The sequence below is a fragment of the Hermetia illucens genome, chromosome 1 (assembly GCF_905115235.1).
Source record: "Hermetia illucens chromosome 1, iHerIll2.2.curated.20191125, whole genome shotgun sequence".
Classification (NCBI taxonomy): domain Eukaryota; kingdom Metazoa; phylum Arthropoda; class Insecta; order Diptera; family Stratiomyidae; genus Hermetia; species Hermetia illucens.
In genome coordinates, this window is record NC_051849.1 from 44,342,831 (window position 1) to 44,359,041 (window position 16,211).

The window sequence follows — 16,211 nt, forward strand, 5'->3', positions numbered from 1 at the left end:
GGGAGCCACGCTGCTTCTAAATTGCAACGGCTAGATTCGCTCCAAACACTTCTCCAGAAGTCTTCTGCCTGATCCAGATTAAGGTTACTTTCCCTATCTGAGCTGGTGAGATTTTTGTAGAATCCCCGTTGGTTCTGGAAGAACAAGGTGTTGTCTGTCCTTCGCTGAAAGCTTTTCTGATACCTACGGATGCGGTTGGAGCATACCGCAAGTTTCTGCTTCAGCACCTCGAGGATTTCTTCGATTGGCATATCATTGGACAGATGGTAGTTTCCAATGATGTTCGCAACGCATCTGTGCACTCTTGGTGATGGATTTCCAAGGAGTGCTTGCGTCACACGACCAATCTCCTTTCTCAACTTTTCGACTCTTTTGTTGAGTCGAAACACCCAGAACGGTAAAGTCCTTCTGCGCATACCTCTGTTATTCGCTCTAAGATGTTGGTTATGGAGACGAATAACCGTGGCAGCTGCAACGTAGATCAGGCTGTGAACCTCTGTAGCAGTAATCTCGCTAGCCAAACGATCAGCCAAAATTCTGTCAACGGCAGCAATGATGTTAGTAGTTGCCGAAGTAAACTTCAGTTTTGGGATCTTTGGCCTAGCGTCTGGGAGAATCTCAGCATACTCTGTGAATGCGACCTGGAATGCGGTCAAAGCCTCATTATAAATTGGGTCGACATCCCCAGTTACTAAGCTTCTCCTGACTACTGGATTCATGGAGTGCCTTACAGGTGGAGTACTTGTGTCACTCCTTTGACTAGTCCGGTAATTTGATGACTCCAGCCCGAGCTCAAGTGAAACCTCTTGAAAGATTTGTTGCCTAGTTGGTAAGGCAACTCGGTTGTTATTCACTATCACCCGGTACTGGTTGACGACGTTCTGTTCCGGAACATGACTTAGCTCCGGAAATCGGGTTATGAACGCGTCATGTAGTCGATGTCTGTACCCTGATGGATTCCGTTCCAAATCCGTGACACGGTAATAGGCGCGGACGATAAATTCGTTGAGTTGGTTCGTCCAAACCATACGACGCCTAGGTCTCCCGTCCCTGGTGGTTGACGGCATAACCGCCAAAACATCCAAGGGCGAAGAGCCGCTCTGATGTTGTTGAACGACCCTTAACCGTGTTGGGTACTGTCTTCGTGTCCCTGGGGTCCCATTAAGAGAATTTAAATTGTTTTCCCCAATTTTTATTCCCACGAGTATTGGGGAAGCAGTCAACCCTGCAACAGAGCCCCAATGTTGCAATGCCCCATGGTTACCTCCAAAGGTAGGGAAGGTATTTGGAGGGGAGCCGCTGAAATACAGTGTAACGTCACTGCAATTCATCCGATAGGCGCGTCGATCCCTTCGCCCCGGATTACGGATTTGTTAAGGAGGTTTACTCCCCCTGAACGGGAAGAATCGGTAAGGGAGGACGAACACAAAGGGAAACGTTCTGCTTGTCCGCGGCTACTTATTAACAAGATTAACTTGCGATATTCGTAGCTGACCCGGTGGGTCATGTCATTATCCTGGTACGGTAATATATATATATATATAGTTCAAAAAGCCCACGGACCCTCTTCCCGCCCAACCGGACCGAGGGGCGACCAACCTAAGGATGGGCTGAAGGCAACATCCAAAGGCCCGCATCACAGCGATGATGCGTTTTAACGCAAAGTGTGTGCGACCATGCGAAAATGTATTGCTACATCCCGATTGTCGCAAACACTTCAGCCAATGACGCGGAGGTCCTACACTACAGAGACATGGATCTTATATTGAAGACAGTGCGGATCAAGACTGAAACCCATTAGGTCAGATTGTTACCGGACAGGACTCTTCGGACTATAGCACAGGTTGCAAGGATAACTGCTTTTTGCATCTCCATGTATAGTCCAGCCCTAAGATCGAGCGTTTTCAGCGCTTTATGTAAGTTCTGCGGGACTAATCCCGTCGCTGAAATTATTACTGGGACTACTTGGATCTTTTGTAGTCTCCAAGTCTGCTTCATATCGTCTGCCAAGGGGCCGTAGTTCCGGATTTTTTCGTGCTGTTTTTCAACAGTGTTCCGGTCCAACGGTACGGCTACATCGATTATAAAGCACGCTCGTTCTTCCTTCAGAAGCAGAACTAGATCGGGTCTGTTATGATTTACACTGTGGTCGGTGGCAATAGTGTGATCCCACAGTAGTTTGACCCGATCATTTTCCAAGATTCTCTGCGGAGTATACTTATAGTAAGGATGGTAGGTTGCCACTAAGTTATACTTCAACGCAAGGTTTTGATGGAGAATCTTGCAGACGGAGTTATGACGATTGGTGTACTCGGTACCGCTCAACATCCTGCACGCAGATGTTATGTGCTGGATGGTCTCCTCTTCACAGTTGCATAACCTACAACTGGAGTTGGTGATTGAGGAGTCGTGAAGAATGTACCGTTTATAATTTTTTGTTGGGAGCGAAGCATCCTGAATTGAAGTTAGGAATGCTTCGGTCTCATAGAAAAGTACACCATTTGTCAACCATTTGTTGGAGGCTTCGATGTCAATGCCTGACAACAACAAATTTTTTATATGACCTCCGTGAATGGGTTTCTCTTTCCACATGTCGATCTTCTGTTGGACTGAAGTAACATTCGACATGGGATCCCATTCTCTGCTTCTCAAGTTCAAAGGAGATAATTTATTATCTGCCATGACGGTAGCCTGATGTATTTGGCTAGAGGATTGTTTCTCATAGAAAAACTCACGAAGAGAATGCACTTGATTGTAGTGCAACGTTTTTAAATCAAGTACCCCCCTTCCTCCCTGATGACGTGGGATAGTGATCCTCAATTTTTCGGCAGCTCTATTGTGCATGTTGTTGTTTGCAAGAACTACCCTTACCCGTCTATTGACAGATTCTAAATCAGTATTACTCCACTGTATCACACCGAAAGTGTATAGAAGGACGGGAATGGCAAAGGTGTTGATTGCCATGATTTTATTTTTCCCGTACAGCTCAGTTTTAAGGACAAGATCCAGACGCCGCTCAAATTCCCCCAGCAACTTAGATTTCATAATTGCCACAGCAGGTGTTGTTGCTTGCAATATGCCGAGGTATTTGTAGACGTCGTCCGAATCCATGCCCTCAATTCGGATGTTATTTTGGCTGTATCCTTCGTTGTCGGTGTGTTTTCCCCGAACAATTGTTTTTATGCGACATTTCTCCAAACCCAACTGCATGCCGATATCCCTGCTGAACTGGATGGTGATGTCCAGCAAGGAGCGAAGTTGGTTCTCGTCTTTGGCATACAATTTGATGTCGTCAATGTACATTAAATGGCTTAATGTACATTTCGACAATATGCCATGCTTGACTTGGAACCCGTATTTGCTTTCATGCAAAAGATGGGATAGCGGATTCAAAGCCAAACAAAACCACAGTGGGCTTAGAGAGTCGCCTTGGAAAATGCCACGCCTGATTGGTATCTCTCCTGATGTTTGCGAAGATACCGATAGCTTCGTGCTCCAATTCTTCATTACTGTTCTCAGTAGAAGAACAACATTCGGGTTGATTTTATACAAGCGTAACACTTGTAGTAACCACGAATGTGATATGGAGTCAAAGGCTGATTTATAATCGATGTAGGCTGTCGAGATGTTTCGTTTTTGGTGGACAGCCTGCTTTACAGCTACCGTATCGATTATAAGCTGTTCTTTGCAGCCTCGGGAGCCTTTTGCGCATCCTTTTTGCTCCTCAGCTATCAATTTATGAACATCAAGATGTTTTGAGATGTTCGCGCACAGAACTGAAGTGAAGACCTTGTAGATGGTAGGAAGACAAGTAATTGGTCGACATTTTGAAGGGCAAGAGACACCTTGTTCCTTGGGGATGAGGAAAGTTATCCCCTTGGTGAAAAATGGTGGAACTAAATCAGGATCGGCAATCATCTGATTAAATTGATTTGCCAATATCCTGTGAGTGCTCTTGAACCGCTTCAGCCAGAAGTTGTGAATCTTGTCAACTCCTGGCGCCTTCCAGTTACCTGCCTTGTCAAGGACTGCTTTAACGTCGACTTCAGTTACGTCAGGCATGGTCATTTCGGGGAGGGCCTCGCATGAACGCATAAGGTGTGGGAGCCACGCTGCTTCTAAATTGCAACGACTGGATTCGCTCCAAACACTTCTCCAGAAGTCTTCTGCCTGATCCAGATTGAGGTTACTTTCCCTACCTGAGTTGATGAGATTTTTGTAGAATCCTCGTTGGTTCTGGAAGAACAAGGTGTTGTCTGTCCTTCGCTGAAAGCTTTTCTGATACCTACGGATGCGATTGGAGCATACCGCAAGTTTCTGCTTCAGCACCTCGAGGATTTCTTCGATTGGCATATCATTGGACAGATGGTAGTTTCCAATGATGTTCGCAACGCATCTGTGCACTCTTGGTGATGGATTTCCAAGGAGTGCTTGCGTCACACGACCAATCTCCTTTCTCAACTTTTCGACTCTTTTGTTGAGTCGAAACACCCAGAACGGCAAAGTCCTTCTGCGCATACCTCTGTTATTCGCTCTAAGATGTTGGTTATGGAGACGAATAACCGTGGCAGCTGCAACGTAGATCAGGCTGTGAACCTCTGTAGCAGTAATCTCGCTAGCCAAACGATCAGCCAAAATTCTGTCAACGGCAGCAATGATGTTAGTAGTTGCCGAAGTAAACTTCAGTTTTGGGATCCTTGGCCTAGCGTCTGGGAGAATCTCAGCATACTCTGTGAATGCGACCTGGAATGCGGTCAAAGCCTCATTATAAATTGGGTCGACATCCCCAGTTACTAAGCTTCTCCTGACTACTGGATTCATGGAGTGCCTTACAGGTGGAGTACTTGTGTTACTCCTTTGACTAGTCCGGTAATTTGATGACTCCAGCCCGAGCTCAAGTGAAACCTCTTGGAAGATTTGTTGCCTAGTTGGTAAGGCAACTCGGTTGTTATTCACGATCACTCGGTACTGGTTGACGACGTTCTGTTCCGGAACATGACTTAGCTCCGGAAATCGGGTTATGAACGCGTCATGTAGTCGATGTCTGTACCCTGATGGATTCCGTTCCAAATCCGTAACACGGTAATAGGCGCGGACGATAAATTCGTTGAGTTGGTTCGTCCAAACCATACGACGCCTAGGTCTCCCGTCCCTGGTGGTTGACGGCATAACCGCCAAAACATCCAAGGGCGAAGAGCCGCTCTGATGTTGTTGAACGACCCTTAACCGTGTTGGGTACTGTCTTCGTGTCCCTGGGGTCCCATTTAAAGAATTTAAATCAAAGTCCCCAATTTTATTCCCACGAGTAATGGGGAACCAGTCAGCCCTGCAACAGAGCCCCAATGTTGCAATGCCCCATGGTTACCTCCAAAGGTAGGGAAGGTATTTGGAGGGGAGCCGCTGAAATACAGTGTAACGTCACTGCAATTCATCCGATAGGCGCGTCGATCCCTTCACCCCGGATTACGGATTTGTTAAGGAGGTTTACTCCCCCTGAACAGGAAGAATCGGTAAGGGAGGACGAACACAAAGGGAAACGTTCTGCTTGTCCGCGGCTACTTATTTACAAGATTAACTTGCGATATTCGTAGCTGACCCGGTGGGTCATGTCATTATCCGCAACCCATGACACGCGCCTGGTCGCATGCAGCTCTGCGTTTGCAACTCAGGTGAGGATAAACCTGGTACGCCAGGTATATATATATATATATATACCTGGCGTACCAGGTTTATATATATATATATATATATTAAATCACCTGGCGTACCAGGTTTATCCTCACCTGAGTTGCAAACGCAGAGCTGCATGCGACCAGGCGCGTGTCATGGGTTGCGGATAATGACATGACCCACCGGGTCAGCTACGAATATCGCAAGTTAATCTTGTAAATAAGTAGCCGCGGACAAGCAGAACGTTTCCCTTTGTGTTCGTCCTCCCTTACCGATTCTTCCCGTTCAGGGGGAGTAAACCTCCTTAACAAATCCGTAATCCGGGGTGAAGGGATCGACGCGCCTATCGGATGAATTGCAGTGACGTTACACTGTATTTCAGCGGCTCCCCTCCAAATACCTTCCCTACCTTTGGAGGTAACCATGGGGCATTGCAACATTGGGGCTCTGTTGCAGGGCTGACTGGTTCCCCATTACTCGTGGGAATAAAATTGGGGACTTTGGTTTAAATTCTTTAAATGGGACCCCAGGGACACGAAGACAGTACCCAACACGGTTAAGGGTCGTTCAACAACATCAGAGCGGCTCTTCGCCCTTGGATGTTTTGGCGGTTATGCCGTCAACCACCAGGGACGGGAGACCTAGGCGTCGTATGGTTTGGACGAACCAACTCAACGAATTTATCGTCCGCGCCTATTACCGTGTCACGGATTTGGAACGGAATCCATCAGGGTACAGACATCGACTACATGACGCGTTCATAACCCGATTTCCGGAGCTAAGTCATGTTCCGGAACAGAACGTCGTCAACCAGTACCGAGTGATCGTGAATAACAACCGAGTTGCCTTACCAACTAGGCAACAAATCTTCCAAGAGGTTTCACTTGAGCTCGGGCTGGAGTCATCAAATTACCGGACTAGTCAAAGGAGTAACACAAGTACTCCACCTGTAAGGCACTCCATGAATCCAGTAGTCAGGAGAAGCTTAGTAACTGGGGATGTCGACCCAATTTATAATGAGGCTTTGACCGCATTCCAGGTCGCATTCACAGAGTATGCTGAGATTCTCCCAGACGCTAGGCCAAGGATCCCAAAACTGAAGTTTACTTCGGCAACTGCTAACATCATTGCTGCCGTTGACAGAATTTTGGCTGATCGTTTGGCTAGCGAGATTACTGCTACAGAGGTTCACAGCCTGATCTACGTTGCAGCTGCCACGGTTATTCGTCTCCATAACCAACATCTTAGAGCGAATAACAGAGGTATGCGCAGAAGGACTTTACCGTTCTGGGTGTTTCGACTCAACAAAAGAGTCGAAAAGTTGAGAAAGGAGATTGGTCGTGTGACGCAAGCACTCCTTGGAAATCCATCACCAAGAGTGCACAGATGCGTTGCGAACATCATTGGAAACTACCATCTGTCCAATGATATGCCAATCGAAGAAATCCTCGAGGTGCTGAAGCAGAAACTTGCGGTATGCTCCAATCGCATCCGTAGGTATCAGAAAAGCTTTCAGCGAAGGACAGACAACACCTTGTTCTTCCAGAACCAACGAGGATTCTACAAAAATCTCATCAACTCAGGTAGGGAAAGTAACCTCAATCTGGATCAGGCAGAAGACTTCTGGAGAAGTGTTTGGAGCGAATCCAGTCGTTGCAATTTAGAAGCAGCGTGGCTCCCACACCTTATGCGTTCATGCGAGGCCCTCCCCGAAATGACCATGCCTGACGTAACTGAAGTCGACGTTAAAGCAGTCCTTGACAAGGCAGGTAACTGGAAGGCGCCAGGAGTTGACAAGATTCACAACTTCTGGCTGAAGCGGTTCAAGAGCACTCACAGGATATTGGCAAATCAATTTAATCAGATGATTGCCGATCCTGATTTAGTTCCACCATTTTTCACCAAGGGGATAACTTTCCTCATCCCCAAGGAACAGGGTGTCTCTTGCCCTTCAAAATGTCGACCAATTACTTGTCTTCCTACCATCTACAAGGTCTTCACTTCAGTTCTGTGCGCGAACATCTCAAAACATCTTGATGTTCATAAATTGATAGCTGAGGAGCAAAAGGGATGCGCAAAAGGCTCCCGAGGCTGCAAAGAACAGCTTATAATCGATACGGTAGCTGTAAAGCAGGCTGTCCACCAAAAACGAAACATCTCGACAGCCTACATCGATTATAAATCAGCCTTTGACTCCATATCACATTCGTGGTTACTACAAGTGTTACGCTTGTATAAAATTAACCCGAATGTCGTTCTTCTACTGAGAACAGTAATGAAGAATTGGAGCACGAAGCTATCGGTATCTTCGCAAACATCAGGAGAGATACCAATCAGGCGTGGCATTTTCCAAGGCGACTCTCTAAGCCCACTGTGGTTTTGTTTGGCTTTGAATCCGCTATCCCATCTTTTGCATGAAAGCAAATACGGGTTCCAAGTCAAGCATGGCATATTGTCGAAATGTACATTAAGCCATTTGATGTACATTGACGACATCAAATTGTATGCCAAAGACGAGAACCAACTTCGCTCCTTGCTGGACATCACCATCCAGTTCAGCAGGGATATCGGCATGCAGTTGGGTTTGGAGAAATGTCGCATAAAAACAATTGTTCGGGGAAAACACACCGACAACGAAGGATACAGCCAAAATAACATCCGAATTGAGGGCATGGATTCGGACGACGTCTACAAATACCTCGGCATATTGCAAGCAACAACACCTGCTGTGGCAATTATGAAATCTAAGTTGCTGGGGGAATTTGAGCGGCGTCTGGATCTTGTCCTTAAAACTGAGCTGTACGGGAAAAATAAAATCATGGCAATCAACACCTTTGCCATTCCCGTCCTTCTATACACTTTCGGTGTGATACAGTGGAGTAATACTGATTTAGAATCTGTCAATAGACGGGTAAGGGTAGTTCTTGCAAACAACAACATGCACAATAGAGCTGCCGAAAAATTGAGGATCACTATCCCACGTCATCAGGGAGGAAGGGGGGTACTTGATTTAAAAACGTTGCACTACAATCAAGTGCATTCTCTTCGTGAGTTTTTCTATGAGAAACAATCCTCTAGCCAAATACATCAGGCTACCGTCATGGCAGATAATAAATTATCTCCTTTGAACTTGAGAAGCAGAGAATGGGATCCCATGTCGAATGTTACTTCAGTCCAACAGAAGATCGACATGTGGAAAGAGAAACCCATTCACGGAGGTCATATAAAAAATTTGTTGTTGTCAGGCATTGACATCGAAGCCTCCAACAAATGGTTGACAAATGGTGTACTTTTCTATGAGACCGAAGCATTCCTAACTTCAATTCAGGATGCTTCGCTCCCAACAAAAAATTATAAACGGTACATTCTTCACGACTCCTCAATCACCAACTCCAGTTGTAGGTTATGCAACTGTGAAGAGGAGACCATCCAGCACATAACATCTGCGTGCAGGATGTTGAGCGGTACCGAGTACACCAATCGTCATAACTCCGTCTGCAAGATTCTCCATCAAAACCTTGCGTTGAAGTATAACTTAGTGGCAACCTACCATCCTTACTATAAGTATACTCCGCAGAGAATCTTGGAAAATGATCGGGTCAAACTACTGTGGGATCACACTATCGCCACCGACCACAGTGTTAATCATAACAGACCCGATCTAGTTCTGCTTCTGAAGGAAGAACGAGCGTGCTTCATAATCGATGTAGCCGTACCGTTGGACCGGAACACTGTTGAAAAACAGCACGAAAAAATCCGGAACTACGGCCCCTTGGCAGACGATATGAAGCAGACTTGGAGACTACAAAAGATCCAAGTAGTCCCAGTAATAATTTCAGCGACGGGATTAGTCCCGCAGAACTTACATAAAGCGCTGAAAACGCTCGATCTTAGGGCTGGACTATACATGGAGATGCAAAAAGCAGTTATCCTTGCAACCTGTGCTATAGTCCGAAGAGTCCTGTCCGGTAACAATCTGACCTAATGGGTTTCAGTCTTGATCCGCACTGTCTTCAATATAAGATCCATGTCTCTGTAGTGTAGGACCTCCGCGTCATTGGCTGAAGTGTTTGCGACAATCGGGATGTAGCAATACATTTTCGCATGGTCGCACACACTTTGCGTTAAAACGCATCATCGCTGTGATGCGGGCCTTTGGATGTTGCCTTCAGCCCATCCTTAGGTTGGTCGCCCCTCGGTCCGGTTGGGCGGGAAGAGGGTCCGTGGGCTTTTTGAACTATTAAATCATACTATAACTCCAGTACACAATTGCTGTTTAGTAAAAACAGTTAATACAAGGTGCATTCCAAACTAAGAAGACAACGATCGGATAGGGAGATGTGATGGTCGAGTGAGTTAATGGTCTATCAATCTCGTTGCCTGAGGTCGTATCACAAATACATTATCTGTGTTTAAACCTGTCCCACTGTGGCAATATTAAGCGTGATGATAATGAAAATGAAGCACAAGCTCCTTGCATATAAAAATAGGGAAGAAGCAACAATAACAACAAAGAGATTGTTTGCATTCCCTACCTCCAGAAAGACATAATCCAGGAGGAGTAAATCAATTTTGGGTAGGGACGAGATAACTAACTGGTCCGTGTCCTTTGTGGTTTGTGCGTTGGCGTGTGCTTAGGTAGTTTTCTTGTATATGTTCTCCTATCCCATTGACAAGCCATAAACACACACGGCACTAACAACAGACATTATGCGGGGAATGTTTCTCTGCAGTCGAACACACGCAACGATTTTTCTCCATGATAAAATTTTGAACAATGCGCTGAGAGTTGAATCTCCTGTGTTCAGTTTTCTTACTTACACTACTTAAAGAGTGAACAAGAAGCATACAATTTATCGCATTTTGATTTGGAATTCATGGACCCAAAAGATTCATCGAAAATCATGCAGAAGGAAAGGGATAGTGGCATCTGAACTTGCACCATATTTTAATATTTTTTTGTAATTGACTGGAGGTGTTGGTTTCCAGAAGTTTCTGGAACTACGAAACTATGCGTCCTTTTCCATTCAAAGCTCTTAGAACTGGTTTTCATCCTTTTTGTTATCTTTTTCCTTGTCAGGAAGAAGAAACGGATGGATAGAAATACAAAGGTAGTACGCTAACCATATGCCTTTGCATCCACCATTATCCATTTGTATCTACGGACTCGATTTCGAACAAGGAAGCGCTTATTTTTTGAAATTCCTCTTTTGATTTGATTTTAGTGTTTTCCTATATACTGCGACGCAAAATAGCTCGTTTGATACTTTTTTTTGTAGAAAGGAAGGATGATTTTAGAGATCTGGATTTGGATGAAATTAGTCTCTAAACTTCAATATCTACATATTTCGTATGTACATAATATGAATATCCACCGGATATAATGCGATTGAAAATCGTAGTGGAATGCTCCTTTTATACTTTTACACTGAAAAAGCTACCGTTAACATATTTGAGTGAACGATCATTTGTAAGATTTTCCGTGATATGGTATGAACCCTTGGTCAAGGCAAATTTCCTTTTATCACGGCATATGTTATGCTACGCTTCTCGGGTTTTGTTAGCGGTTCAGAGCCTTAGTTCATCACATTTCGCTCATCCTTAGATATCCCAATTCCTTGCATTTCTTGAATCTGTTCACATGTTTCACAATCAAATCTTACAGGTTTTTTTGGGACGTAACCGATAATGTGACTTAAAAGCGTTATAAACCGGCGCCCAGTGTAGTATTTTCTATCAGCCTATTCAAAATCATTGCCGTCCACGCAGCAACAAAGATTTCCTACTATTGGTCAACAGTTAAAGTACGAAAGCAGCATGCTCACAGATAACGGGGATGCGCTTTACGGTGGCTGTTAGCATCAATCCAAATCGGTTTCTTGTCTACTATCGCATGGGTTAACTTAACACAAATATATAGTGGCACAGGAAAGAGATATGCCACTCGAACTTAGCATATATAATCTTCAAAATAAAACATGAACAAGCTGAATGTTTAGAGAGAGTTTTCTCTATTACACATAGCATATATAGCGATGTATTGTGGGTTCCAGACTTTAATTGTGGTTTCAACAATTGCGATATTTTAATCAGGAATGGTTCGGAAACGGACCGACAAATTGTTATCATAATAGGGATGGGGGCCTTTGCAGTATGCATAAATCCGCATTCCAGAACCAAGCTACCATATTTTTGAACTTTCGATCAACATGTCATATTCCGTACAAAAATTAATTAATCCATAAAAGTTGCCACCCTCCAACACTTCAACAAGAAAACAAGATTCCATGTACGAAACTCACAAACGAACGCCTTCAAGGTCTCCAAGACAAAATTGTTTATTCTGCACTGGGCAAGTGATTTGTGAATCCTCCTCCCATTAGCTGCAATAATGCGCCGCTAATCTTGCCTCTGACAACGAACCGCATATTCATTTCCTCGACCCAGCAATAATTCCCTCCAGTTGTTTTTCGTTGCTTGCATTTATTGTCGTTCAGCAACAACACACAATTTCACAAACGTGCACACGCTCCAATGTCTATTTCGGACGGTTAAGCAAAATTAGGCCTTTTTCGGGTGCAACGCTAGAAGGCATTTATGTCAAATAAAAAAAATAAACGGCATTTTAACGGGCGTCCTCGCGAACCGTAGAAATATGTTTTGAATAGGTCGTGAAAATTACAGAGAATTTTGTTAAGTAGATTTTGGACTATGGTGTGATTTTCACCCATAAAATCTTAACCGACCACTAATCTGCTATACCCAGTCCACAAACCTTCGGTTTCTTAAAAAAAACACATGTAAAGTCTTGGCTTCAATTGTCACACTTTTAGTGAAATCATTCGAACGTCGTTCGGACCAGTAAATTCGCGCTTCATTACAGCATTCGAAATAAACCTCACATACGACATTTTACCTGTTTAACACTGTAATTTCCAAACGACTCAGAATGTCAAAAAATCATTCTGCACAAAAATTCTACACTGTATCTAAATACAATTGATTCCAAAAAAATCGGTTCCACAGATCCGACACACGGGATGACCCCCTTAATAAAATCCTCAGTGGGTTCAAAAGAAGACAATAAAGAAACAAATTACTGGCACGACGTGGAACCGTGGATATTCGATTTTTGTTCGAAGTGACCCAAAAATGAAAGTTCATACAAGGGAAGAGATGCCAAAAAGGTTTAAACTTCGCACAAGCTCCTTAAACTTTGAAATAATAAAAAACTTGTTTTTTCTTTTTCGCTGGTGTAGATATATTTATTCTTACAAATACCGATATTTCGGGAACCACTTGTTCCCTTCATCAGTGCTAACAAGTCTGACACTGACTACTGATGAAGGGAACAAGTGGTTCCCGAGATATCGGTTCTTGCAAGAATAAATATATCTACACTAACGAAAAAGAAAATACAAGTTTTTTTTATCATTTCAAATAATTAATCGCCGGGAACACCGCATAATTACACTCAGATCCTTAAACTTATTTCGTTGGAAAAATAGTTTTGAATAGTGTCAGTTGATTGCGTTTGGTCTTGACTTGAAAAACTTGACCATCCAAGCCGCAGTTCAAAGTCATGATTAAACGAGATGTCATGCAAAGCGTTATAAATCGATCGAATGACTCCAAGTAGGAAAAATAAACCCAGTCCTCCAGTTTATGTACTGGTGCTTCTGCTTCTTTCTGCTTTCCTCCTTCGTGCTTCTTTCAGCAAGTCGTCCTGTAATTTTACGATTGAGGAGCTCTTCGGCCTCAGCATATCTGCAACTACATTCTCTAGGCTCACACACCTTCCCAGCGGTTTGTTGTGGTTCCATCTCTTTATCGCGAAAATCCGGCAGTGAAACATTACATGCTTTGCATCCTCCGCTATGCCACAGCATCCAGGCCAATTCTACAAAGTCTAAACCAGAGCAATGCAGATACTGTCTGTAGCAACCACTGTGTCCGATGACGAACTGCGTAATGTGGTAATAAGTTTCTCCGTGTTTCTGTTCGAGTCGCACCCTAATGTTGGGAATGAGCCTGAGCCTGAGCTTGAGCATTCAGCGACCTTTCTAGACTCGTTCTATCTATGTTGCCAGAGACCATACGACTCTGACCTTGCCACTTTCCTACGTTCTGTGTGCTCCACTTTCCGCGGTGTCATTAGCACACTTATTTGTTTCGTCAGAATATCAACTGGGATCATTCCCGCTGTCACCAGTACTGCCTAATCTGATCTAAGAGCACTGCAAATGCTCAAAGCCATGCGCCGGTAAACCCAAGTCACCTACTCTCGTCTCTGAGATTTTGCAACCACCTACCCCTACACATGTAATGCGTAAAGCAGAATAGATCCCACAACTCCTGCAAGAAGCAATCTCAGTCTTCTGGCCCGGCAATATTCGGCAACATTTTTGCAAGTGTCGCGGTGTCGTTAGGTGCCTCTGGACATGCGCACTTTAGGTGTTCACTAAAGTGCAGTTTGGCATCAATCATCATCCTCAGATATTTGATAGCCGACCTTGAAATGACCGGAAGTCTACCGACATCCACTTTCACAGTGGAACTTCAAAGCTCTGTTAGGGACGCCATCCAAACTTGGAGCTTTGTTGCCGCCTATCCTACCTCATATTTCTCGCAGCTCCTCCTCGGTTACTGAAGGTATTACGCAATTGTTGGACGGGATCACCGTTTGCCTTCTGATGGTTTGACGAGAAAGCGAGGCAACAATCTATTTCAGTGGCGCGGGCAGATTACCCTAGATGATCTTCGCAACCTTTTCATTACTACCCTGTACGCCCCACCCCAAAGGTTTATATTCGCATGGTTGCACAGCTCTGATTGACCTCTTTTACGCGGTCCGACAACTGCGGTGTGTCATCTTTCGATCGGCGCTGCCATGCTTTCTCCTAACCCCTTAGTAAAACCTCCTTGCACGGAAACATGCCATTTAGGTAGTGAGCATTCTGTTCGTCATATAGACTTTACATTCAACGTTTTTTACGGATGGTGTCGTCCGACTTGCTTAGACTGTTCAGGCATAACTAACAGACCTGCCAGAAGGTAGCTTAAACAAGATGGGGAAGCACTTTCTAACCAAACGTTGGAGTTGTTTCCTGGGTCATGTTGGCAGTATGAGGATGAGTGTTACCGTATTGGGAAATTACCCATCATGCCAATGAGGGCATTTGTGCTGAATGGCTTCGTTTAGTCGTTGCATTTGCTAACGTAAAAAACCACACTCGCTGTGTGGTTCCGATGGACAAGTTCAACAACGTTGTCTTCCCCGAAGATCTTGTTCCGCTCGTAGTATTGTTTGTTTCTTCGTGCTTAATCATTCTTTGCGCTGTTTCATGCTGTGTTACAGGAACCACTTTTCGTCATCAGTGACGATGCGATAAAGAAATTTTTGCTGAAAAAGATGAAAAATGAAGAGGATATGAGGAAAAATTGGGTTGTATCGTTGGTTTTTGCTTTTTTCAATCAACACGGGTGAAACCAAGCTCGGAGTTTGTAAACCTTTTGCCATAGAATGAAGATGTTCTGCTACAATTGAGTTACTTCATTCCATCCGCTGTGCGAATTTCTCTGTCGTTTGGTGCGCCTCTCCATGAATAAGGTGATTCAATCGCTCTTCATCAAAGTCAACGGAGCGTGCCGGCTTAGCAGCGTCCTTCAGGACGAAATTCCCAGCCATCAGCCTGATGTAGCTTGTAAGCCTAGGAGGCTGATAACTATATCCTTTGCCCTCAAATATAATATTCTGAATTTAGGTCTTTGCTGAATTTTTAACTCTAAAAATCGATCCACAGGGCACTATGCGACACCAACCAATCTGGAAAATTGACAATCGAACAATTCTCATTAGCTATGCACTTCGTCGAACTGAAGAAGCGAGGAGTCGAACCACCAGAAGTCTTAGCACCCAATATGATACCACCAAGTTTACGCGGCTCTGCAGGTGTCGAGGCGCCAATCATTCCACAAGTGAGCATACGCACTAAATATTTCATGTGTTTCGCATAAAAAACCTCATTCTCGCACTATCAGGAACAAAAACCCACGTATTCCAACCCGGAACTAGAAATGATATCCAAAGAAATCGAAGAATTAGCACGCGAAAGACGTCAATTGGAAACCGATATTGCACAAAAGGAAGCAGACATTCGTATCAAGTCTGGAGAAGTTCGAAGTTTGCAGGTACGATTTCCACACGGATTGTCCGACTTCTTTCATTAATTTATAATTTTTTCCAGAGCGAACTCGATACGCTGGCAGCAACTTTGAAACAATTAGAAAATCAAAAAGGCGAAGCACAGAAACGATTGGATGACTTGAAAGCGCAGGTAAAATTAATTGTTATTAATCGGTTTGAGGAAAAGCCCGGCTATTTAAAATTTTGTTATTGAATAGATGAAAAATCTAAAAGCTTGTATTTCCTCCGCTCGGGATGAAAAAACCATAAAATGCGGATTGCTTGCCTTTTTCTTTTGAATTTCCCGGTGCATGTTTTGTTTGATTTTAAATTTAAAGTAATGCATTTGATGCTT

General features: G+C 44.1%; 1 protein-coding gene across 2 annotated transcripts in view; it reads left to right on the plus strand.

Moving 5' to 3' along the window:
• Positions 1 to 16,211, plus strand: part of LOC119646269 (epidermal growth factor receptor substrate 15-like 1) — a 51,823-nt gene that overhangs the window by 17,511 nt on the left and 18,101 nt on the right. For both annotated transcript variants that reach the window (XM_038046676.1, XM_038046677.1), the window contains exons 5-7: positions 15,474 to 15,648; positions 15,712 to 15,861; positions 15,918 to 16,007. In XM_038046676.1, coding sequence (XP_037902604.1) covers positions 15,474 to 15,648; positions 15,712 to 15,861; positions 15,918 to 16,007 — 415 coding nt within the window. The remainder of the gene's footprint in view (positions 1 to 15,473; positions 15,649 to 15,711; positions 15,862 to 15,917; positions 16,008 to 16,211) is intronic.